The sequence below is a fragment of the Hydra vulgaris genome, chromosome 07, assembly GCF_038396675.1.
Source record: "Hydra vulgaris chromosome 07, alternate assembly HydraT2T_AEP".
Classification (NCBI taxonomy): domain Eukaryota; kingdom Metazoa; phylum Cnidaria; class Hydrozoa; order Anthoathecata; family Hydridae; genus Hydra; species Hydra vulgaris.
Window position 1 is genome coordinate 21,833,212 of NC_088926.1, and position 26,737 is coordinate 21,859,948.

Here is a 26,737-nt window from a genome sequence, read left to right on the forward strand (position 1 = left end):
ATGCATTGTTCATCCTGAATCCTCAAATAATTTGAGTGACCACTTACCACTGTCAATAACAGTTAGAGTTAGCGATCAGCTCACCAAATACAATACCGTCAAAATGAAAAGATTCCTTGTTAGGCTTGGAAGGATTTTAACTTTACAAAGTCATATCTATCATCTGAATAATCGCTTTTATCAATTATAAATTTAGTATAAATAATTATGAACACGACAGTTGCAGTAAAGCTATTCTTTCAATTAATTTTAAAAAATGGAGAGATACTAGATTTATAAAAGATTTGAAATCTCTAACATTTAATCATTACCAAATAGCTAAAAAAAACTTTTGCCAAGCTGTCAAGCTCAATATAATACAATTTGCAAGCAGTATATTAAAATTGAAAAGCTAAAAAAAAAGTGAACAAAAAGCCTTTTGGAATGCTTTTAAATGTTTAAACAAAGATACAATTTATAAATTATTTGCCATAAATGATAAAAAAAGACAAAGAATCAATTACTTCAGAATTCCCAAACCACTTTGAAAATATACTGAACACTTAAAAAATAACACATTGTAAATAAATAATACGAAAATCAAAGGATTCCATCCTGTACAAAACATAATGACATAACAATAACTGAAGAAAATATTACCATATATAGATATTCAGAAATTGCCAAGGCATTTTCTGAACAACTATATATGGTAATAATACTGGTGTGATAGTATATGCGGATAATATAATACTTTTAAGCTATACCCTTTCAGGTCTCAAAAAGCTGTAGTGTAGTTTTAGTGTAGCGTTTGCGTCCTTTTCAGTTACACAGTAGTGTTTTTAGTTGTAGTGTTTGCAGTGGTCTAAATTGTATTAAATTGAATGCCAAAAAGAATTCTTGATTTCAGGTAAAGCACACTTACAAAGCAATACAATAACCATTTTTGGTTAAAAAATCTTCAGAACAAACTTTAACACCTAGAGTTCACATGAGATACCAAACATTTTTTAGCATCACTCAGTTATTTAAAATTAATGAAAAGGTTTGATAGAGTTTGAAGGAGCGCGCTGAAATCACTTTTAAATCTTTCGAAATACATTAAGAAATATACAAATTGTCTTTTTAAAATCCAGGAAATTTCAAACTACATTATAGAAAATAAACTAAATTTGTTAATTTGTCTTCTTAAGAAGAAATCAACTGCAGACATTATTTTCACAACTGATTAACCTCTAATTTCCACACTCTTTTATTTCCGATATACAAGAACTATGCGGTGGTCTGAGATTAAATTTTAACCATTTAATACAAAACAAAAAAGAATGTAAAAATAGCATTTTTAAGAGTGCTGGAAGCAAAAGAGCAAAGAAACATTTTTAAACAAATTCTTGAAGAAAGAATTAGTGAAAATCACTGGAAAGAACTTTCTTTTTTTTTTTACCTTATAAATATTATCAGAATGAGTGTTCAATAAATTTAAATAATAACAAATGCATCTTAAAATACAAAAATGTTCAAAATTAACAATGTATTTTATAAATATTTTTTTGTGAGAATTCACTTTATTATTATTTTTTTTTTCCAATTATGCACAATGTGACTTATGTTATTCTTTATCTAATAAATTTTTTTTTTCCCTTTCTTAATAAAGTCTATTTTTATAAAAAAAAAGTTTTACAAAAAAAATTCTTTTTTTAAAAAAGGCAGCAGAAATATTAAGTTCAAAATATACCAAATAAATATTATATTTATGCACAACTCCAACAAAACAGATTTTTAAAGAATAAGGTACACCAGGGCACGTTGGCCCACTTTTTATTGTAGTGAAACTTTTTAGCTTTTTAAGTTTTATGTTATTTTATTATGGAAAAAGGACAAGAACCTATAATACCCATAAATAACATTATTAAAAGTTCATATTTATTTTTAATAGATTTTATATTGATTTTGTTTGTTATGTCTGATGAGCTAAAGTAACTCGCTATGGGGCGTAAGTTGGCCCAAGGGTACAGAACAGGGGAAAATTTAAGTTAAATTGACATAACTGAAATTTGAAGTGAATTAGACCTTAGTGTTAAACACTCTAAATATTGAAAAACAAAAAATTCTTTATTTAATTCATATTATTTACCTCAAGTTTTTTTTAATTTTTAAACTGCTTTAAAACACAAAACATTAAAGGAAATGAAAACAAGCTATTTAACAAAAAAAATTGTAAAGGATTGATTTTAACATGTGGCTAACATGTCCCATTGGCATTGGGCCAACCTGCCCTGATGTACTGTTTAAAGTATAAGCACTTTTATTCTTAAATTATTAACCAATATGATTCAACATACTAGAGTTGAAAAGTACTGGAAGAGAAAAGATGAAGCTTAAGAACTAATATAAAGATTAACAAATGACTTAACAGGTTGCAAATTATCAGGAAATTATATTTTAATATATTTAGTATATCAAACTATCAGAATAATAAATCAGGAAAACAAGATAAAGAAAGCAATTTCCAAGAAAGTATGGATTTGAGAAAAAAAGCATTGAATTAGACAAAAAAGAATTTTTGGAGCATTTAAGGGGTAATTACAGTAAGAGGATGAGACTTAATTAAATGACAAGTAACATGAGAATGAATTTTAGTAGATGGTAAAAGAGACACTAGCTCTTTAAAGCAGCACCCATTAATGTATTTATAGAAATAAGAATGAGAAGCAAAATTATGATGATGTGACAATGGTTGAAGGTCAGTTGCAAGAGCAGGTCCTACTTTGTTTACAATGCATTTTATCTAAAACAGAAAGGACAACATTCAAAGGTCTGCAACCTTAGCAGAGGCTAACTTTGAAATGGATTTGATATATGGTTTCCAAGAATGTTCGGAAGTAAGAGTTAGTCCTAAAAGTCAAAGATCCTTATCAGGCTCAAATGCTTCCTCCAATCAGTCAGAGAGTGTCAGTTTCTTATCAAGACAAGAATAAATGGTAGTATCATCAGCAAACAATTGAAAAAAGTATAGGGTTTAGGATAAAACTTAAAAAACTCCTTAAATTATAGGAAATGAAGAACAGTGCTGTCCATTGAGGACAACTTTTATACTGCGATTGGTAAGGAAGGATTCAATAATCTTAGGTAGTGATTGATTGAAACAGAAAAAAAACTGAAACCAAAATAAACTGAAATATCAGGAACTCTAGTTTGATGCTGAAACCGAAACCAACATTTCGGCAAATATTTTACTGAAACCAATGCCAACATTTCGGCTAGTCAAAATTAATTTCATAAGTAAAATTTATTTAAAAATGCAATTTTACATTTGTTGTTTTTTTATACTCGTATTATGTTAGAATTGATTGCACATAGATCTCAAATTGAGATTTAATACATAAGATTGCAATATAAGTTAATAGCGAAAGTTAGCAACTGGCAGATTTTCTCTGCATAACAAGATTTCTTCGAGGTATTTTGTAAAAATTCTCAAAATTTTTGTAAAAATTCTTTAAATATTTGTGAAAATTTTCATAAATAACTTTTTTACTAAATTAAATAAAAAATTTTAATCTTGAAAATTTTTTGTTTTTTGGTGTGTTTTTCCAATGAAATTTCGCTATTTACCAAATTTATAAAAAGTACCGAAACCAAAATTTTGGTATTGGTTCAAATCGAAATTTCAGCCGAAACCAATAGCGAAACAGAATTTCGGTTGATCACTAATCTTAAATATGTTACCTGATGCACTGAAAGAAGAGAGCTTATCGAGAAGACCAGCATGCCAAACTTTATTAAAGCCCTAACCACCCCACACCTACTAATGCACTATAAAACCTATTGGTTATTGCCGCTAACAAATCAGCAGTAGAACAAGAAGATCGAATTCCATATTGATGACCTGAAAATAAGTTACTAGATTCAAGATGAGAGAATAAGTGTCAGTTAGTTAAAGACTCAAAGCCCTAGCTCATGAAAAGAAGAGAACTAATCGGATCTTTTTTAATCCAATTAGTCTTTTTCTTTTCGTGAAAAAATTTTAATTTTTTAAAGACTAATCTAATTTTTGAAAATAGTGATAACAAATGTCGCATTCCAGCAGGCTGGAAAACAAGACTCTGATAAGCACTTATTAAATAGTTTTGAAAGTATAGACAACAACTCCAGAGAAAACTTCTGCAAGACTATAACAAGTAGATTTTTCAGACCACAAGTTGTAGAAGAGTTTAAGCTGGAAATCACTTTAGAAAAAAAGCTGCAGAGATACGAATACTAAGCAATATATTAACTTAGAGCAGTAGTCAGGAACCTGCGGCTCCGGAGCCGCATGCAGCTCTTTTGTTGAAGAAATGTGGCTCTCATATAGATTTACAATATTAAAAATTTTAACTTCTTTTTATTTCTACTTTTGTATTTTCTGGAGAAAATTTTTACAAAAATGAATAATAATTTCTAGTTTTTCATATATTTTTGTGTACTATTCTTTTGTGTCTATTTTTTCAATTTTTAAAAAATTAAGGAGAAGACTAATCATTTTTGAAATTTTTTTGCACATATTTTTATGTAATATATGCCTATTTGTCAATTTTTTCAAAAATAAAAAAGAAACATATCGTTGATGCGATGGTGCTTCGAATGCAAAGTACAAAAGCAAAAATTTATTTTAATAATTATTCGAGTTTATATTATATATAACAAACTGATTTTAATTATTATTTATTTTGACTTTCAATTATTCAAATATATTTTGTAATTGTAATTTAATTTTAGCTTTTTTGATATATTAAGACTGGTAAGTTAATTATTATTTATTTTAGCTTTAGTATTCAATTATATTTTTTTATTTTTTTTAACGCATTAAAACTGGTAGATCATAATGAGCACCAAAAAAGAAAAGTTGCGGATGAAAATAGAAGATTTAATAAACTATGGACTGAAAAATATGCAGTTATAGAAAGTGATGGTAATCCTCTATGTTTAATATGTTCTGTGAAACTTTAGAATAATAAATCAAGCAATGTTGAACGACATTTTGAAGGAAAACATAAAGAATTTGCCCAAAAATACCCGAAGTTGAATGCAGAAGAAAAGCTATTAATGAATTGCAAAGAAAATAATTAATTCAACAAAATTGCTTTTCAAATTATATTCATTCCGGATCAACCACAACTGAAGCAAGCTTCGCATTATCATTGCAAATTGCAAAAGCTGGTAAACCATTTACAGATGGTGAGTTTTTGAAGGATTGCAAGTATACTGTTTCTGTAACTCTATATAATGATTTTAAAAACAAAGATTTAATACTATCAAAGATTAAAGATATACCACTCTCGGCTAGAACCGTGAAGGAACGAATTTTGAATATTGCAGAAGAGGTTTCAAACATGAAAATGGAAGATATTAAAACAGCTGAATTTTTGTCCCTGACTATTGATGAACCTGTAGATGTCACTGATATATCTCAATGTTGCGTAATAGTCAAATACTTAACAGCTTTCGGTGTACAAGAGGAACTTCTTGAATTGTTGCCTATGAAGGGACAAACAAGAGGGGAAGATATCGCAGAATCAGTTTTGAAATGTTTGGAAACAAAAAATATAAACATTGAGCGTATAGTATTTGTTGCAACTGATGGAGCACCTGCTATGATTGCAAAAAACAAAGGCTTTATCAAACTATTTTCCAGTCATATTTCTCATGAAATTATTTCATTTCATTGTATTTTACATCAGGAAACTTTGGTTGCAAATCTTTAGGAGCAATACCACAGCTGAAAAATGTAATGGAAGTAATTGTGCCCATAGTAAATTTCATCCAAGCAAAATTGTTAAATCACAGATAAATTTACAGCATTGTTAGAAGAAATGGATTTTATACATAAAGAACTAGTTACATTCACAGCTGTACATTGGTTGTCAAGAGGAAAAACTTTAAACGATTTTCTGAATGCTTAAGTGAAATAACTAAATTTTTAGCAGTTAAAAATTATAATGAAGAACATTGCAAACTATTTAAGAATTCAGAATGGCTGCAGAATTTTTATTTTTTGCTTGATATGACAGAACATTTTAATAAACTTAATCTGAAGATACAAGGAAAAGGAAATATATCTGCCCAGCTACTGGAAGAACTGATTACTTTTGAACAAAAATTACAGTTATTTTTAGACGATATTTCAGGAGACCAATTTATATATTTTAATAATTTATGAAACTTCAGGATGAAAATAATTTCAGAAACAGAAAAGGTTGATAGTAAACAATTTTTTGAGATAACAACTACAATTGTTCACCAATTTGCAAGCAGATTTCATGATTTCAGGAAATATCAGGAAACATTAAAGTTTGTAATGCTGCCAGTAAAATGCAATTTAAAATGGATGGATTTAAATGCATTTCCTGAAATAAATATTGCAGACTTACACTTGGAGCTTGTCGAGATTTGGAATAAAGTATCTGGGCTGATAAATTTGAAGCAATGCTTGCACATATCGCCATCAATGAAGAAAACATGAAAGATACGCCACAGAATATCATATTCCAATGCTGGACTTCACTGCCATATACTTGTAGAAATTCCAAAAAACTTGCTTTTGGTCTATTAACAATTTTTAGTTCAACGTATAATTGTGAAAACTTTTTTTCATCTATGAATTTTATTAAAAATAAATACTGAAGTAGGTTAACAGATGAAAGTACGCAGGCTCAACTACAGTTACATTCAACGAAATATCAGCCAAATTTAACCAAATTATCAAAAAAAGTTCAAACCCAGAAATCACATTAAACTTCACTTCACCAATAATAATTGTTATTAACTATATCTTTTTATTATTATATGTGAATTTCATTTTATGATTTCAAGTTAATAAAAAAAAATTTTTTAATTTTGTATTTTTGTGGCTCTTCATTTCTATTTTGAATTTTTTTTAGCCGTAATGGCTCTTAGGTTAAAAAACCTTTTTTGACTTAAAGGAATCAGGAAATGAGATTGATGAAAAGTTCACAGCAAACAAATCAGTTTTGTCTTATAGTGAGTTAAAAAAAATCTGAACTATGCAAAATAAGTGGAACAACAGCTTTCCCTTTTTACAGACACTGTTAAAGATTCTTCAGAAGCCAGAAATCAGAAAAGATTTTGTCACCTGAGAATAGCAGGTTTAGGCGTTAGACAAAACCTTTTCACAATGGTTTCTAGCAATAGTAAATAGACATCTGTTTTCTGGAGAATTGTTTAGGTGATAGATATGGAAGTAATGATTACGATTGGAAATTGCAGTAGCACAATGAGAGGAAAACCATGGAGAAAAGTGAGGCTTGATTTGGAAGTATCGAGAGGGAATAAAGAATTCTGTGCTAGTTTGATAGAAAACTTTAACTTTATTTGTTACATTTTATGTTACATATTTTGTTACATACTACATTTTTCAGCAGGAAGACAAAATATCATCAAAAGGGTCATGAAAAATTAAAACACACAAAGAGCCCCAGTCAGCTTTTAGGTAGTTATATAAGCATAATGATAAGGGGATTCTGATGATGTAGAAGAATGATATAATAGCTTAAGAGGAATCAAACTAAGACCATAAGCACCTAAGAGTAAATATGATGAAACTGAGGAATTACTAGGATCAGAAACAAGACATAAGTCGAGTAGAGAATTAAATGACTCGAATCGTCTGGAAAGTGAGTTGGAAAGTTGACTATTTGTGGTTTGATTGGAAAGGCAAAAATTGAAGAGTGAAGTGGTGCTAAACGAAAGCACATAAAAGAATAGATTCAAACTGAATTCATTCAATAGAATGAATTCAAATCTATTTTTCCAACAAATGGGTGAACTCTTACGAATGTAAATGCCAAGGCCAAGCATGTGACTATTGGAGTTTTTACGAACTAAAGGAAAATGACCTGCTAACTAAAACTAAAGGAAAATGACCTAAAACACTGACATTAAAAGATGAGACAGCCGAACTCAAATTAGTCTCATATATTATAATATTTCTTAAACTATAAACTTTTTAGAGCTTAGATTCTACATTACTGTCGAACACCCACAAGCATATCAACATCAAATAAATTTTACCATGATGTCAAACACCAGCGAGCACATACAGTCATACCATGATGTCGAACACCAGCAAGCACATACTGTCGAACACCAGCGAGCATATCAAATTCAAACAAATTTTACCATGATGTATCAAAAATCGTTAAAATAGCCCCACATTTTTAATTACAATCCAATAAAATGATTTTTATTTTTGGAAAGAGGGTTGAATTACTACCAACATTCACCTAGATCACCAGCTAGCTAATAGCGCATAGTCTTTGAAAAAACTCCACTGGGCCAACATGCCCCAATAGCCAACTTGCTCCGGTCTACCCTATTTAAAAATAACATCTTAGATTTGTTAATTATTTCCCCTCATTTTACTTTGAACTTAAATAAGTTTTTATAACAAGCACCAGTTGTATCAAAAGACCACAGATGCAAGCAGGAAATAAGCCCGAGTGATAAATTTTAAAAAAAAGTTTTTTGTGGTGGAATAGAGAAATTCAGTACATTCTAAAAATGTATCAGTCCATTTTAAAACTTTGTATATTTGCTTTTTGCTGTATCATATAGCTTGTTTAGAGTAAAGTTTAACTTAGAAATGATCTCAAGGCTAAACATGAAGTTAACAATATACGAAGCTTCCATACTCTAACTATTCTATTTATATTGTCCGCCACTATGGAAATTTCAGGATTTGTTTTTAACCTTTGCGTTTTCACTTTAAAAACTTTTTTGCATGTATCTTAACGTTTTGCATTTGTTTTATAGTTTTTATATATACTTAGAAGCAGACCATATTTTGCTGTAATATTTTGCGTTGTTACAAAAATCCTTTTGTAACAAAGCAAAATATTACAGCAAAATATAGCATAAATAACAATCTTTGTAAAATTTTAAAATTATAAGTTTTCAAGCTAAAATGATTCTTTAAGCGTCTAATTAGAGGTATTTAGGATCAAGAATTTAACTAAATATTTTTGAAGTCAATTGAATTAATCAGTCTAAGTTTACGACAAACCAGGTTTACCACCTTTTTTTATTAAAAACCTTGTTTTATGAGGTCAAAAGTTGCAAACCTAAACCTTTTTTTTTTCAACATATAAGGGCCAACATATTAAATTACATATGGTCTAAGCATTCAATGTATAAAGTTTTAAATTGATCCGTGCTATTATATGTACAAAATAACAGTTTTCATATGCAAAACGCATACATCATAACATTTCTTAACTAGGCTTGTATGGCTTTCCGAAAATGCATAATTGCAAAATTAGTTTATCAGACCTTAATATAAATTTAATACATACAATTGACAAAGAATCTTCACATAAAACAAAAACTTTATGTGAAGATATTTGCCATAAAATGAGGAGACTTAAAATAATGACTTAAAAATCATTTAGATAAGAAATGGCATTGACTTTATTAGGTAATTCATTTTTTTTACTTAGTATACATTTTTTAATTAGGTAATAAATTTTTTGATAAACTAGGACAAATATCATCTACTTTTAAAAACACAACTTTGGTTCCGGTGATTTTAAAATTTCAAAGAAAAAATAGCTTTAAAATTTTCATTACTAATAATTTTTAATTAAAAAAAAACCAATCAAATATAAAAAAAAGAAACTTACCAAATGTTGATCTAGCAGGTGTTGATTTATAGCTCAAATAAAAGGAAACCCAGCTTAACATGACGGTGAGAATACAGGGGAAGAAATCTCGTAGGAAGTGCAAAGTAAAATCGCGATGTAAAGTGAACTTAACTTCTAATGTAGTAAAATTCACTAAGCAAAAAAGTAAGAAACTAAAGATCAGAATCTTAACCATGAGTCAATAAAATTTCAAATTAAAATGCTCAACTAATTATAAAATTTAGACAAAAAACATCTATAATTTCAAAATAAAACTTTCAAATTGTGAAATATTATTTTAAAATTCAAAAAATTATGAATCATAAGATTAATAAATAAAGAAATTAACAAAAATAACATACAACCAAAATCTCCTAATCGAGTTGAGCTGTTTGTTCTTATTTTCACATTACTGTAATCAGGAACATTTAAATCAGTTTTTCGATCTATAGGTTTGTCCATCCATTTTAAGTTAACATACAACTCTGACTGTGCAACTAATTTAAATTAAGTTATCTCAAAAAATATATATAAATATATAAAAATAATATATATATATATGCATATATATATATATATGCATATATATATATATATGCATATATATATATATATATATATATATATGCATATATATATATATATATGCATATATATATATATATATATATGCATATATATATATATATATATATGCATATATATATATATATATATATATATATATATATATATATATATATATATATATATATATATATACATTTATATATATATATATATATATATATATATATATATATATATATATATATATGCATATATATATGCATATATATATATATATATATATATAATATATATATATATATATATATATATATATACATATATATATATATATATATATATATATATATATATATATACATATATATCACAATCACGGACCCATTTTTGCCCTTTAGGGCTTATCAGTGCGATGATGTGATGCCAAAGGTGTGTAAATACACCAGCTCACCTTCTTAACAAAAAAAATGATACTTGTGGTGTTAAAATTACTAATTTTACAAAGAATTGTAAAAAAACCTTGAAATGTATGAAAAAGCACCAATCAACGGTACAAGTACTCACATAACATTATATATATATATATATATATATATATATATATATATATATATATATATATATATATATATATATATATATATATATATATGTATATATATATACCGACACTACCGACAATTAATTTGAGACCAGTGATAAGAAAACAGTAATTCTATTAAAAATCAATTAAATCTATCTGTTATATTTTCGTTTATGTTTTTTTCGATCTCAGCTAATAAAGAAACTACAAATTAGTTCATGAAATATATTTATTTAGTTTTCTTCACAAATATTTCTATTCATTACTGCTTCACATATTCTTGGCATACAAAAGATTAATTTGTTTAAAGTTTCCATGGTTACAGTTTTCCAAGCCTTTTGCAGTAACTCCCATAAATGTTCCTCAGATTTTACTTGGAATTTCTTCACATACTGGTCTATTTCATCCCAAAGAAGCTCAATATGATTAAGGTCTGGTGACTGCTCCTTTTTCATAATTCCACAAACTCTGATCAAATCTCCTATTTTATGACCTGCAAAACAACCCCATACTATTATTGAACCTCCTCCATGCTTAACAGTAGGCACAATGCACTGCGGAATGTAACGTTCATTCTGGTGCCGGCGTACAAATATTCTTCTCTTGTTGCCAAATAATTTAAACTTGGACTCATTGCTCCATACCACTGTTTTCATTGACTTATTGTCCAGTTGGCATGTTTGCAAGCCCATTGTAGTCGTTTCACCTTGTTTGCTTTCCTTAGCAACAGTTTTTTGGCAGCTACACCCCCTCTAAGTCCAGCTTTCATCAAACGGTTTCTTATTGTCCGAACACATAAGCAAATTTTTGGGTGCAAAAAGGCCCATATCCTATTCTATCCACTTATTTATTGTGCTCTATTTATTTTTGATCCAAAAATAAAGAAGTGTAAATATGATAATCAGATATATTTATTTTTGAAATGTAAATACCATTTTTAACTGCTGGTCTCAAATTAATTTCCGGTAGTGTACATATATATTTTAATGAAAAACAAATTCGACATCAGAGAATTTTATTTTATTAGTTAAACCTTTTAATTAAATATTTAAATTTCAGAGGGAGGGGGGCGAGAGGTTTAATTATTCTGACAAAATTGATTACTTCTTTGTAATCTAGTGAATCAAAACTACTTACTTAATATTTAATAATTTATGACATCAAAAAAGTTAGCAAAAATATTTTAAATCATATTGTTTGGTCTTCAAATAAAAGTCAACAACACTTACATGTCTCAAGCTCAAATGAACAGTCTTGTATATCGAAAGGATATAGTCGAAACTTCATGGGACAGAATGATAAGACTGACAGCCTAAGGATATAATTTCAATTCAAAATCTTAAAACTAAAAATAAATTTATTAGTTATTTTGCAATTATGTCAGTTATATCACGTTCTTAAATAATTCTAACAAAACAATGGAAGTCAAAAGATTTGTCTTTTTGGTACATAACTTTCAGTATGGAAAATAAATAGATTAACACACTTGAATCAACAAATTTTGACTTTCCAAAAGAAATTTTTTCAGGCCAAGGTTAACAAGCTAACTTAAAAAACAAAAAAATAAAAATTTGAAAAATAAAGTAGCACCAATAGAATGTCTTTCAATAAAATATAGTGTATGCTTAACCTCTAGAGTATAAACAGAACACAGTTCAAGTTGTTCAAAGCATTAAAGTAGCTAAAATCTTATACTTGTGTTTTTCTCCTTAAAATGCTTTCTAATTTGCTTGACCATTGATTGCATAATTAAACACAATAAAAATCTTTTGTCTTAACAACATATATTTAACAAAATACAAGTCTACAAAAACAATCTACAAAATATGCCCTTCAGTAAACAAACTTTAAAAAAAAAATTTTTTAACGTTTTATAAATTTTATATTTTTTTGATTGTAACTTTTGATAGGTAAAGTATGTTTTAAAACTTTCTCAATTTTATTATAACATACTTTATTATAATAAATTTTAAAAAGTTAAAAAATAAATGCTTTAAAATGGCTATTACTCAAAAAACTGACATTTCAAGTTTAATGAAAAACATAAACTTATAACATTTTAAATTTAATGAGTTACTGAACTTTTTTTGTTCTTCACTTTTCTACTAACTAATTAAAAAACAATGATTCTTCTTTTTTTTTTATTAAATGATATAAATAAAACTTTATTTATACATTTTTTAATAAAAAGATTAGTTTAAAAAGTTGAGTTTGTCTTTTTACATTACATTGAGTTTGTCTTTTTACATTACATTGCAAATGAAAATATTTTTTTAGTAAAAAAAATCTCTTTTACTGAAAAATAATCAAGACTTGGTGTGCGAAACTAGTGAAATCAACCTGCCGACCTTGACAATCTATTTCCCATGCTTGTAACTTTGACTACTTATTTTCCATGCTGAACTTTTAATTTTACATCTCTCAACTCAACTGCAAACTATATAACAATGCTTACCTTTGACTGTACTTCACCGTGCCATTTTTATAAACAAGTATGAAAACATTTTTAGCAATAATGTCATGCATTACACCCCTCTTTCCTTTAGGAAAGTAAATATTTGGAATCCAAATTTGTGAAGCGACCTGTGCATCAAAAGCAACATATGCTTCTGGACTATTATCTTCAAACACGAGTCTTTTATCTTCCCAAATCATGCGTAGTGTAAAATCAACACTAAAATGCTAAAAGCATAATAAATCTATAACTATAAAGTATATTAAAAGTATATTATATCTACTTCTCAAAATATCAATTTCAGTATTACTATTTCCTATTTGTCACTTATCTCTCCAAGGCTATGGAGTGACACAACAGTTAAGGAGGGCATCAAATTTTTTTTAAATATATTTTTATTTATTTATTGCTGTTACATTCCTTTCTTAACTGCAATTCGATACACTAACCTAGACTAACATTGATTGGTATTACAAGGGATGGGGTTGGGAACTAAACCAAGGGAAGGTAGGTACACACAAGGGGCTCAACTACTAGTCCACTACAATTTTCAATATATTCTATTCAATGTAGTCAAAAAAACGAACACTCTTTTAGTTTGGGCTAGAGGAGTGTCATTTTTCAGTTAATGTTGGGGATAAACACTGCAACAATTTCTTGGAAATTGCCAACATGAACAAAACATCAGTTTTTTTGTATCCTTAGAAAGGTTTTCACATGGGCTAGAGGAATACTAGCATCAAGCACTAATTCCCTTTTAAGTTTAACAGTAACTTTACATTTTAATTAAAACTATTTAATAACATTTCTTCAAAAAAAACTGGTACCTCTAACATATTGATATAGTTAACTTGTACAAATAACTTACCTTTGGAATATTTTCTAAGGGAACCATGTCGTTTATATACATACTGATACTTACATTGACTGGTTTATCTAATGAATAAAAAAATTATCTTTATAAGTATTGTATAAGTATTGAACTCCTAAAATCATTTGTTAGGTATTATACTATCAATGCAATACATGGATATAGAAAAGTTTTTATTTTAAACCACATGATAAACTGTAATGTTAATTATTTATGTCTTTAAAAAGTATAATTAATACACAACATTTTGCTGATACCTTTTAAACCAATTTTTAATTTTGGTAGGATTTTGAAATCAAATGATGAAAAAGAATAAATTTTTCTTAATGGAGCACTATAATATTTTATATTTTCATTTCTAAAACCAATTTATTTTTATATTAAAAATTTTAAGTAGAACAAGCTTTTCACACTTTTTTATCACAATTTTTCTTAAACACTTATTACTTTGTATTTGAACCAGAACACATATAATTTTATTTAATAAGATATGTAGATTTATATAACAATTAAATTACTTTGTATTTGAACCAGAACACATATAATTTTATATAATAAGATATGTAGATTTATATAACAAGATGAATACAAGATTCCCAAAACTCCAGACTCAAGTTCTTTCTCTGACTTATTTTACCTTTTTAGTTAGTTTACCTTTTTGAGCAATTTTTGGCACAAAACAATGAATTTAAAAACCATACACTATAAATAAAACATAATAAAAGACAAAACTTTTTAATATTTATAAAACTGAATTATTAGTAAAGTTGGAATAAATATTGAAATTTATTATTAAAGATGACTTAAAACAAACACTAAGAAAAACATAGATTTTAAAATTTTTAACTTATAAGTACTTTTCCTATAAGAATTTGTAAAACAAAATTAAATCACAAAAAAGTATCTATTAAAGCATTTCTAAAAACTTCCATTATTTATATAACACTGATCAACAAATAAAATTTTATTGTGCATATCTTGTTAACTAGGTGGTTTTTTAAAACAAATTAAATATGCTGATTTCAAATATGCAAACCATTTTTCACCATCACGTCAAGTTGTAAAGATATTTGGGTTCAAATCTTTAGTATTTAAGGTAAAGTCCCTAATATTGTCGAAAAAAAAGTTATTCAAAAGTATGTCAACCTGGGTCTCAAAAGAAGCGTATTTTCATAGAGATTTTAGAAAAGATAAATATTTTTACTTAAAATTTATTGACAAAAAAAATTATGTGAAAAAATGCTAGACTTTAAAAAATTTTAACAAAATGTTTCTCAGCAATAATACAAAAAGTACTTATTTTTATTACAAACAAATACCATTTTTGAAAATACGCTTCTTTTAAGACCCAGGTTGACATACTTTTGAATAACTTTTTTTGTGACAATATTAGGGACTTTACCTTAAATACTAAAGATTTGAACCCAAATATCTTTACAACTTGACGTGATGGTGAAAAATGGTTTGCATATTTGAAATCAGCATATTTAATTTGTTTTAAAAAACCACCTAGTTAACAAGATATGCACAATAAAATTTTATTTGTTGATCAGTGTAATTAACAAATATGAACATACTAACTAAAAAGAAAAAACTTAGATCTCTTCATAAGATACTGAAAATTGGATTCCTAGAGCTTTGATGGTTTTTAAGGAGTCTTTGTTCATTTATTTTACCAGAAAGTGGTGACTAAGAAATATTAGCAATATAAAATCACAGCATTCTTTAAAAAACTCTTATGCATTTTGCATTTAAATTTTATATGCATGGGTTAAATTATTTACTGTTAACCAGTTTTCTAACCAATTTTATATCATGAAAACACTCTGTTCTCCAACTCTCAGGTTTGTGCTTGGTTGATTTTCTTTTAGAAAAATATTGAACAACACAAGTATTGGTTTAGAGAAACTGCAACATATTGTAAACAAAATACAAAAACAGTTAAAATTACACTTATTAAAATTACTATTAAAAACTTATAAGAACCCTAAACTTTACAAAATCATGCAGTAGTAAATTTCTTACTTTCATAAATGGGAACAACTTCTTTTCTATAATTAAATAGTATTTTGTTTAAATTGATAGAAGCTTTTTCCAAATTCATAGCAACAGAGGGATTGCTTGATGAGGATCTAAAATTTAAAATTTAATTTTTGTATCAGTTATGCATGCGCAAATATACCCATGCCTGCCTGCATGTAACACTTAAATCTCAGTTTAAGTGGGCAAATGATTAAAAAAAACTGATTTTAACTTAATTTTAATAAACACATATTAAATTTATTTTAATAAAAAAAATAAAGCATATAATGTTTTTAGTAAATAAATTATCAAACACAAATTTAATGTGCAACTGTTGTTAAATTCTACAACTTTTAAAATTTACTTAAGTAAACACATATAACTTAGAATTCACATTATTCTATCTTAAGATACATCTCTTATTTGTTTAAATAGTTAATAAATTTCTCTTCTGTGAGTATTTATGGAAGTCATATAACTTGATTAAATAAAAATTTATAACTTGAATTTTATAGAAAAAACTTTAATAAAAAGATCCTTTTTAAAATTCTTTGTTAAAATTTTAAACTATTAATTTTTAATTAATAATTACTATTGAAATAAAATACAAAAATATTTAAGTTAAGCCAGCTAAGCTGAGTTAACTATTTAAGCAATTTATAATTAATTTATAATTATTTTAAGAAAATTACAACATTTAGCTATGTTAATATTGTGATTTTCTTGAAATAATTCTAACTAAACATTTAACAACGCTACTGTCGTTAATTTAAAATTTATTACCTATTTCTAATTAATTGGTTAAAATCCGAAATTTCTTTTTTTTAAGCTATGAAAGATAAAACAAAAATAATCGTAGTGTAATTTTTTTATTTTCTAAAATATGTTAATGTTATCATATAGCAAAATGAAGAAATATGAAGATGGGAGAGAGTTCCAAAGGGTTAAAGTGCGGGGAAAAAACTAGATAATTAAAAACTAGAATGCTCTAAAAACTAGATAACCAGTTTTTAGAGCAAGCAGGGACAGGTACAGTAAACAAATAACACTTTGCTGAATGATGAGTTCAACTTTGTTTATGATGTATTTTTGGACCTTGTCTAGAAGAGAAAGAGCATCATTACAAAAACCATCCCAAATATGACAACTGTATTCTATACAGAGACAAATAAGAGATTTGTATAGGTAGAGAATAGAACTAGGAGTAAGAAAATTGTAAGCACGATAAAAAGAAGCCACCTTGGCAGATCCTAAATTATCAATTGACTGTATATATTCCATGAAAGGTTAGTAGTAAACAATAATCCAAGAAGATGTAATAAAGTGGCCATTCATTAATATAGGAATGTCGACAGTATTGCAATAGTTGTTTGTAGTAAATAACTGAGTTTTGTTGGGTTAAAATTTACAAGACAGAGAGAAATGAAGAGAGTTCTGGAGGAAATTTTGTAAGACTGTGACAGAAATGTTGTTTGGACCACAAACCATAGAAGAGCTTAATTGAGATATGACTTTAGCAAATAAAGCTGGAGTGATTTGAATGTTTAACAATGAGTTAACATGTTTAATTGGAATGGAAGGAAGAGAATGGCCATAAGATTCAATAGCCAAATTAGAAGAAAAGTTCTTTGCAAATAGTTCTGACTTATCCTAGAAAAGGTAATAAGATCTGTCCCATGAATGAGATGGAATTATAAACCTACCCTTGTTAATGATGCTGTGGAAGATTTTCCAAAAGTCTTTAGAGCCTAAATTCTGAGATAAGATTTAGTGAACTGAGAATAATGGAACTTAGCTGCAGATAACACTTTTTTACATTGATTTCTTTCAATAATAAATAGCTGTTTGTTCTCAAGAAAGTTATTTTTTGAAAAAAGATGAAAAAAATGATTACGATTCGATATAGCAGCTGCACAAGAAGGTGAAGACCACAGAGTAGAATGAGTTGGAACTTGACTTGACTGGCAAGAAGAAATAAAAGCTTCCACTCCTGCCTGAATCCAGGAGGTTACATAGGAGGTGTATTTTTCAGCTGAGGGAGAAAAGACATTAGCCCAAGGACTGTCACAAAGAAAGTCACGAAAAGAATCTCAGCCAGCTTTAGGGTAGTAGTAAGTAGTGCGATAATAGGGTCCAAAAAGGAAGTACGCAATGAAATATTTAAAGAGATCATTGCATTGTCAGAACCACCTGATTGAGAAAATGGGGAAACTAGGATCAGAGACAATACATAAATCAAGGAGTGAAGGAAAATGATTAGGCTCATCAGGAAAACAAGTCAAAAAAATAGTTATCTAAGAGAATAAGTATTTATCTCTTATTAGTTATCTATCTAAAAGATTAAGTTTTAAGAATATTTTTTTTATTTATATAGATTAAGTAGTTATCTAAGAGATTAAGTAAGAGATTAAGAAATGCAGAAGGCATTAGTGCCAGCAGAGAGTCGGTGGCATTGGAGCTAAGCCATTCAGTGTGATAAGTATTAAAGTCACCAACAACAATGATATTGGCAGAGTGATAGAGAGAGAGGACATGGGTAAATTTATCAGAAATTACTTTTAAAAGAGTGCTGCCTTGGAAAAAAAGAGAACAATAAAGAACGAAGAGAGAGATGATAGAGTGAAGAGGTGCTAAACAGAAGCACACAAAAGAATGGTTGTAGGATTCGAACCTGATTTTACAACAAAAAGGTGAACTGATGCGTATGTATACCTCAAAACCAAACATGTAACTATTAGAGTTTTTGCGAAACAAAGGAGAGTACCCATCAACACTGAAATCTAAAGAAGGAATAGCGGAATTTAAATTAGTCTCACTAAGAGCAAGCAAGTCTGATGAATTTTGCAAGAGGTAAGGTTCAATCGATGGAAGGTTGCTTCGCAGACCACGAATATTTGTAAAAGATATATTAAAACAGCTAGATGGTTGGGATGGTTTTTTCTGTTTAATATTTTGGGTTACTTTTGACAATTTAAATTAAAAGAGAATTTGACTCATTTATAGATAAAGCACGGCCTCCCAAGCAATGAGCTGTGCAGTTGTCTCAGTTCTGTTAATTAACCCCTCATAATATAAGGCTCCTTATGAGGCTTCGACAATGCACACCAAAAGCATTAACATGGAAACCATCCATGCGCAACATGACATTATTAATACTCTGATATTTTGCAGCTGTTGATGGAATAAGCTTCTCTGAGAGGTACTACAGAATTCAAGAAACCTTACTACCAGCTGACCTCAGAACCATTTAACCGAGTTTTATAGCTGTACCCTTATTAGTAGATGTGTTTCTTGTTATAACCATACACTTTGGATGTATTCCAAGCAAGCTATTGAATCAATACATCACAACTTTGGTACCAATTAGCAACACTACAAAAGATCAAAAGGTCATTCAAAGTATCCCAAAAGAATGAGAACCTGCTTGATTAACTACAACAGCAAGCATGCATTTTAAACAATTGATTTTGCATTAGAATATCTTATTTTTTGACAATTTAGAGTTGATTATTTAAGCATTTCTTACAGGATCATTTGGTATACAATGCTGTTAAAGTGTTAATGAAACATTTGGATAAAACAAAATTTTTTATTTTATTCTTTTACTAAATATTTATTGTTCATTTTTGAAAACAGAACATTCTGTTAAAAAATTCCTAATAAAATTGAAAATATTTTGTTTTATCTGGTTTCTTTTAAGACTGAGGTCAAATATACTTTTGAAGAAAAATTATATATATATATATATATATATACATATATATATATATATATATATATATATATATATATATATATATATATATATATATATATATATATATATATATATATATATATATATATATACATGTATAGCAGAGAAATGTATAGAATTTTCCAGAACATTGTATAACGCTGTGCATTGTCAGCCAGGACAGTGACGTCACGGTGACGTAATTGTTCAAGAAGCTTCTGTAGAGTTCTAAAATTTTCTTCAGCTGTTTTACAGTCTGCTATAAACTGGTATATAAGCAAGGTGTTCAAAGTGGGTAGTTGAGTTTTAATCATCTTAATTTAGTGTCAACATTATTATTGCCTTATTTTAATTATTGTGCATTCTCAATAGTTCAAGTATAAAGAGATCCTTGTATTATTTGGTAAGTCTTATTTAACTCTTTTGCAAATTATAGTTGAGCATATATTATTTTATGTGCCTTTTTCATTTTCTTTAGTTGCTATTTTCTTCTTTTGAAATAAAATATATTAACAATAACAGTTCAATTGAAAACTTAATAACAGTTTCTTTAATTTGTTACATAATTAATATTAACGTTAAGGCCTTTCCTATTTCAGTTGCTGAGTAGAAGACAACATGTCGTTCAAGAAGAGCTCTTCTAACACGGAGAAGAACAAGGAAACCTGGACAAAGCACTTAGTCCAGTTTCAAGCAGGCAACGTGGCAATTTATGAAGCACCCTTGAGCAAACAGAGTCGCATGCCCCTAAAAAACCATGTCATTGGATGCAAAAAACAAAACTTTGATTCATTGAATGAACTGTTTGACATGACCAAGATGAAAGGCGAATGGTTGTGCAAATAGGATGAGAACCTCTACACACTGCAAATTGAGAGCAAAGGTCACATTAGTTATTCAACTGGCAAACCTGCTAGTGCCAATACCATCCACCCATCCAAGCAAAAGAGGGCAATGGAAGCAACTGTGTCCACACTTACTAGCTTAGCGCTACCTGATTGTTCTGAAAGTAGCACAGACTCATCCGTGAACAGTTCAGACAGTCTATAGGAGGATGACAATGCAGCATCAATGAGTAAAAGGAAGCATAACCCAACAGGCATTGCAAGACATCTTGTTACATGCTCAAAGCTGTCGTCCCACGGAGCAGCAGTGGTGTGCCGCCAGCTTTCTGGTGAGGGCATTGAAACCCCAACCCCATGCCAATCAGTAATCCACAAGGCTATCTACACGAGAGCTCAGGTGAAGAAACACTTGGTGAACACGCTTCATGGTCCTCAAGAATGAATCTAAAGAAATTAAGTTGACTGCGTTAAAATTGAAAGATGGGAGAGCTCAAACAATCGCTCCAGGATATATTAGAGGAGTTCAACTTGTGGGGATCAGCTGTGATGATTGTTGCCGACACAACAAAAATGAATACCGGCAAGAAGACAGGGGTTGTTGTTCGGCTGCAGCAAATGTTCAAAGAAAAAGGTCAACCCAAACCCAAGTTCATCAGTTGCCAGCACCATGTGTTAGACCACGTTCTTCGCATTGTCATGGACGATGAGCTCCGTGGGTCAACTAAATCACCAAACATCGAGTATCTCTTTGTGCAGGATTTGATGAGCAATTACAATAAATTGAAAGCAGTCTTCAGCAACAGTAAAACTTAGATAAGGAAGCAGGTGACTGGAGAGATGACATGAAGTTTCTCTACCACCTCACTCGTGTCTTCCGTCACTTAACTGAGAGGAATGAGATCCCCTTCGTGAATTTCAAACAGATCCCAAACATCAGCAATGCATGCTGGAACTCTTGTGCCACTCTAGCCCTACTTGCGTTTATTCTGATGCCAGAAACCTGGATCAGGTTGCATAAAATCTGTTCATTTATTTATTACTCATGGGCAGACCATTGGTTCAGCAGTCAATTGTTCCGCGTTGAAGATTTTGAAGAACTATCTGAAGCTCTGAATGACTACCCAAAAGCTCTCAATTGCTTGAAAACCCACTGGAAAACAGATGACTCTCCAATCAATATTGCCGGAAGCAATCAGTGCTGCGAGCGTGCCATCAAAGTTATGCAAGAATTGCACAACTCCTGCCGCAACAAGGACAACCTCCTACTGAGATTCATCCTCTCTAATGACATTATTGTGAATATTTGACTTCCTTGTGCGTTTGATGATCCTATATAATGTTGTATGCATGTGACTCTACAGCTTGTGTTCAATTTTGTATCTGCTTACAATGACTTCAAAAATTTGGCCAAAAAGCTAATAAATAAAATTCTTAAAATCATTTTGTGAGATTTTTTTATCAAATTGCCTTGAATGTAATATTTTATTTAATCTTAAATGAAACATAAACAAAATATGATACAGGAAATGAGGTTGTATAAATTTAATCACAATAATATATATATATATATATATATATATATATATATATATATACATATATATATATATATATATATATATATATATATATATATATATATATATATATATATATATATATATATATATTTAAACAACTTTAAAAAGTATTCTACACAATAGAGTGCTCAATGCTCTTATAAGAACAGAGCAATTATATTAGTTACTAATATATATATATATATATATATATATATATATATATATATATATATATATATATATATATATATATATATATATATATATATATATATATATACATGGATTTCCCTGATATTTCTGACTCTCTACCTGTTTTCCCTGATTTAACTTTAGGTAACAAAAACTCAACCTCTGAAAAAAATCTTTTAAAAAAAAGCTCTTCAAATATAAAAACATTAATACTATACATATTCAAAGTATCAAGAGAAGTTCATAAAACTATTTGTTCGATAAAATTTTATACTATATGTATGATATGCAATAGACATAAGTCATCTAAGTTTGATAAAGAGCCATTTTACCTGATTTTTTCAAAAATTAAATTGATTTCCATGATTTTTCCTTAATTTTTTGCAGTTTTTCCTGATTTTCCTGATCTGGCAGACACTGTACAATTTACCAACAACTGTTGCAAACTATTTCATGCTATGTAATAGGTGATCAAGCATATATTCTTTTAAATTTCTGCTTAAAAGAGTATTTACACTGCCAAAACAACAATCAAAACAAACTAGTTTTCAATATTATGATTAAAACTTCAAAAAATTAAAAAGAATGTGTTTTTGGTCACCTTAAAGCACAATGGGCAGTATTTAAAAAAAAGACCTTATGCTAAAAAATATATATAATATAATGATTATATCATACATATGTTTATAAGTAATATATATTTATATTATGTATTTATATACAATAATATATATTATATGTTTATACTAAATATAAATGCATATTTATATTATATATATTTATATAATATAAAGATTATATATACTTGTTTTGTTTTGCAACTTTTGTAAGATAATAGGTAAAACAGTAGATAAAGAACTTATTGATACAAATTTATTCTCTATATATTTTTGCAAACATAAACATAGGTTCATTAACAAGAAAATTAATAACACAATACATTGCTAGATGCAACAATGATTCAATACAAACAGAATGCAATAGTAACAACAAATAAAAAATCAAAGCATATTACAAAACTGCTTCTTGATAAAATATTGTTTGTTTGTTTTTTCTAGTTTGATAAACTCAATGTTTAGTACAAGGTTTTAGCAAAGTAGTTTTGTTATAAACTGTTTTTTTTATTAAAAAGTAATATACAGGGTCGCCACTATGATTCTGGAACAAAATTCTCTGATTTGCCCTGATTTTCTCAATGAAATTGTGCTTATTTCCCCCTGATGTTTCTACCTTTCATACTTGAAAACTTAGCATTACAACTTCAACATTAACCCCCATACTATTTTTGAACCCAGCAACAAAAACTATAAACCTATTTTCATCTAGCTTTTATATTTCACTGAGGGGTTACAAAAAGCCTTTATCATTTCATCTTAACGAGCCTTCAATTTGTTAGGTAAGATGAGACCATTGATAGTTCACCTAAAACAAGTGACTTATATTTCATGTTTTCACAAATCATGTTTATACTGAAGCTCCTCTCAACGGATGCTTAACCATGAGCTAATGTAAAAATGAGTATCATAACTTTGTATTTTATACCACTTTCAATGCTTTCGAAATTAGTCTAAACGATTTCCAGTATGGCATTTTTTTAAATCCTGGTAAAAGAAACAATGAACTTTGTTCTAACAACTTTGAGAATTATGTGAAAGTAAGACCACACACTTATTTTAAAAAATATTAAAGCAGAAAAGAATTAAATGAAGTACAGATTTCATGTGTTGAAGAAGATCAGCTTTTTTTTTTTTTTTGATAAGATTGATTTTGGACTGATGTAATTAGTTGCTTGCAAAAAAGACCAATTTATACTTGTTTTAAATTGTTAGAAATCAAATAACTATAAGCCAAAAATCTTTCACGAATCTATTTATCACATCTTGAGATAACACATCCTGACTCCTCAATTAAGTAATGTTACATTATACACCGAATCCGATTGTCATTGATTTCAGCAGTAGAAAATTCTGTTATTTAGTGAAATCAAATTGTAGAAGATACTAGTAGATACCCAAACAAAATGCAGCATAAAATATATTATTTGATTATTAAACTCATTAGGCTTTAAGCAGTTGAAAACAAATTTTTTGTCAGTTTTTTAATATTCGCCCAAATTAAACATATGTCTGCTTCTTTATGGTCTTTGACCCATCGTAATGAGCTAAATGTTTAGAGAAATTTCTACATTTAGTGACAAAGAAAAACATGGAAAAAGTTTTACAAACCTTTCATGATTAAAAACCAGTTTTAAAAGCACCTTTGATTATATCTAAATTTAATCTATTTGTATTAAATAGATATAATCTACATTTTTTTTATTTAAACTTTCAATGCAAAAGTGTGCAGTTATTAAAACGTTAATTACATTTATCAAGATTTTATCATTTTTAAGATAAATAAAAAAAACATATTAGAAGCTTGAAAAATATCTTTAAGCTTATTTAAATATTACAAAACAAAAAAGTTTTTTGCCTAACCAAAATCACAAATTACATACATAAAAGGCCTTTAATGCATACAGCTGCTCAGTTTTATAGTTGCAAATTAGTCTCAGTCTTAAAAAGTGAAAAACCTTAAGATTTGATTTTACTTAAAATAAGCCCAGTTGATCTATCTAAATATTGACTTTTCAGAATTTGGTTCTCTACACATAAGTTGGAAAACAAACATTTAATAAAATTTAAACTAAATACAGAGTTTATTGTTGTGAGCCGGTGTGTTGATGTGGTTAAGGCTAAACAGCCTAATTTAAGGTTCATGACATTTTCTTTAATAATTTGAATTTTTAAAAAGCCAGTCAAATAAAACTGTTATTATTACAAAAGTGAACTATAATGTATATATATATATATATGTGTGTGTGTGTGTGTGTGTGTGTGTGTTTTTGCAACAAGCAAAATTTATTCCCTACTATTATTTAATAAGAGGGCATGTTTTAACAAGATAGCTGATGTTCACAAATTAATTTAAATAGCATAACAAAAATGGAAAAACATCTATTGTTTATTTATTTATTTATTTTTAAATCATATTATTAAAAGGGTCTTAATAATGTTATGTGTCAAAGACTCTGACCTCCTCCCTTAGTAATTATAGATACTTCAATTGTCTCCAATAATTGGTAATATTTAGAAATACATTAACTTTATCTCCTGAATAAATATTATATAAATATCAACATTTTTTTATTATAACTCATGATAAAGTTTTTAAAAACGAAAATCAAGAACCAAATAATTCTGTTAATTGTTTTTATTTGGGTTTACCATTTTTACTTGCAAGTACTTTTACATATTATTTATGAAATAGAAAACCAAAAAATGAAATTATTTTGTACTTTTTATTTCTCTTAAAGCTCTCCATATATTTTATTGTATTTAATTTATCAAATTTGCAAACAATTTTTAATAACTTTTAATAACAATTTAATAATTTTTAATAACAATTTAATTTTAATAATTTTTATAATCTTAATAATTTTTAATAACAATTTAATAAAATAAACTTACATGTGGATCCACAAAAGAAAAGTAATACACATTTATATAATACAATACAATTAATACACATTTATCATATTTGTATATGCAATTATTGTCAAAATTAAAGAAAGAATCATAACAACCAATCCCAAATATGTCAAAAAAATTTAATTATTTAAAATTATCATTTATAAGACATAAAAAATAAAAAAAAAGACATAAAAAATATGAAAAGGCATTAAAACAATGAAGAACAACCTACATTTTTATCATCACAGCAATATATACAAGCTTCAATAACATAAAATTTTTCATTTGGACAAAATGTCAGTCAGTGTCTAAATATTAGAAGAAATGGTAAAAGTTAAATCTAAAAAAAAAATTTCAAATAATAGTTGATGTATGTTTTTAAAGAAAAAATATTAAGTCAAGAAAAAAACTGGATCGAGAAAATTTATAAAAAAACAATGATAACAAATACCCAGGAACTTGTATACACTATAATAAATATATAGCCACTTACAAACAAACATACACACATACATACACATACATACATACATACATACATACATACATACATACATACATACATACATACATACATACATACATACATACATACATACATACATACATACATACATACATACATACATACATACATACATACATACATACATACATACATACATACATACATACATACATACATACATACATACATACATACATACACACATACACACAAACATACATACACACA

The 26,737-nt window shown here is 27.8% G+C and overlaps 1 protein-coding gene across 3 annotated transcripts in view; it reads right to left on the minus strand.

Annotated features, from left to right (window-relative positions):
* Positions 1–26,737, minus strand: part of LOC101241719 (glycine receptor subunit alpha-2) — a 67,420-nt gene that overhangs the window by 21,542 nt on the left and 19,141 nt on the right. For 2 of the 3 annotated variants that reach the window (XM_065801350.1, XM_065801351.1), the window contains exons 2-8: positions 26,234–26,309; positions 16,158–16,264; positions 14,130–14,197; positions 13,262–13,488; positions 12,036–12,118; positions 10,016–10,150; positions 9,654–9,806 (exon numbers count right to left, since the gene is read on the minus strand). In XM_065801350.1, the coding sequence (XP_065657422.1) occupies positions 9,654–9,806; positions 10,016–10,150; positions 12,036–12,118; positions 13,262–13,488; positions 14,130–14,197; positions 16,158–16,264; positions 26,234–26,286 (826 nt within the window). In that variant the 5' untranslated portion in view covers positions 26,287–26,309. The remainder of the gene's footprint in view (positions 1–9,653; positions 9,807–10,015; positions 10,151–12,035; positions 12,119–13,261; positions 13,489–14,129; positions 14,198–16,157; positions 16,265–26,233; positions 26,310–26,737) is intronic. The other variant, XM_065801352.1, reaches the window with a different exon arrangement.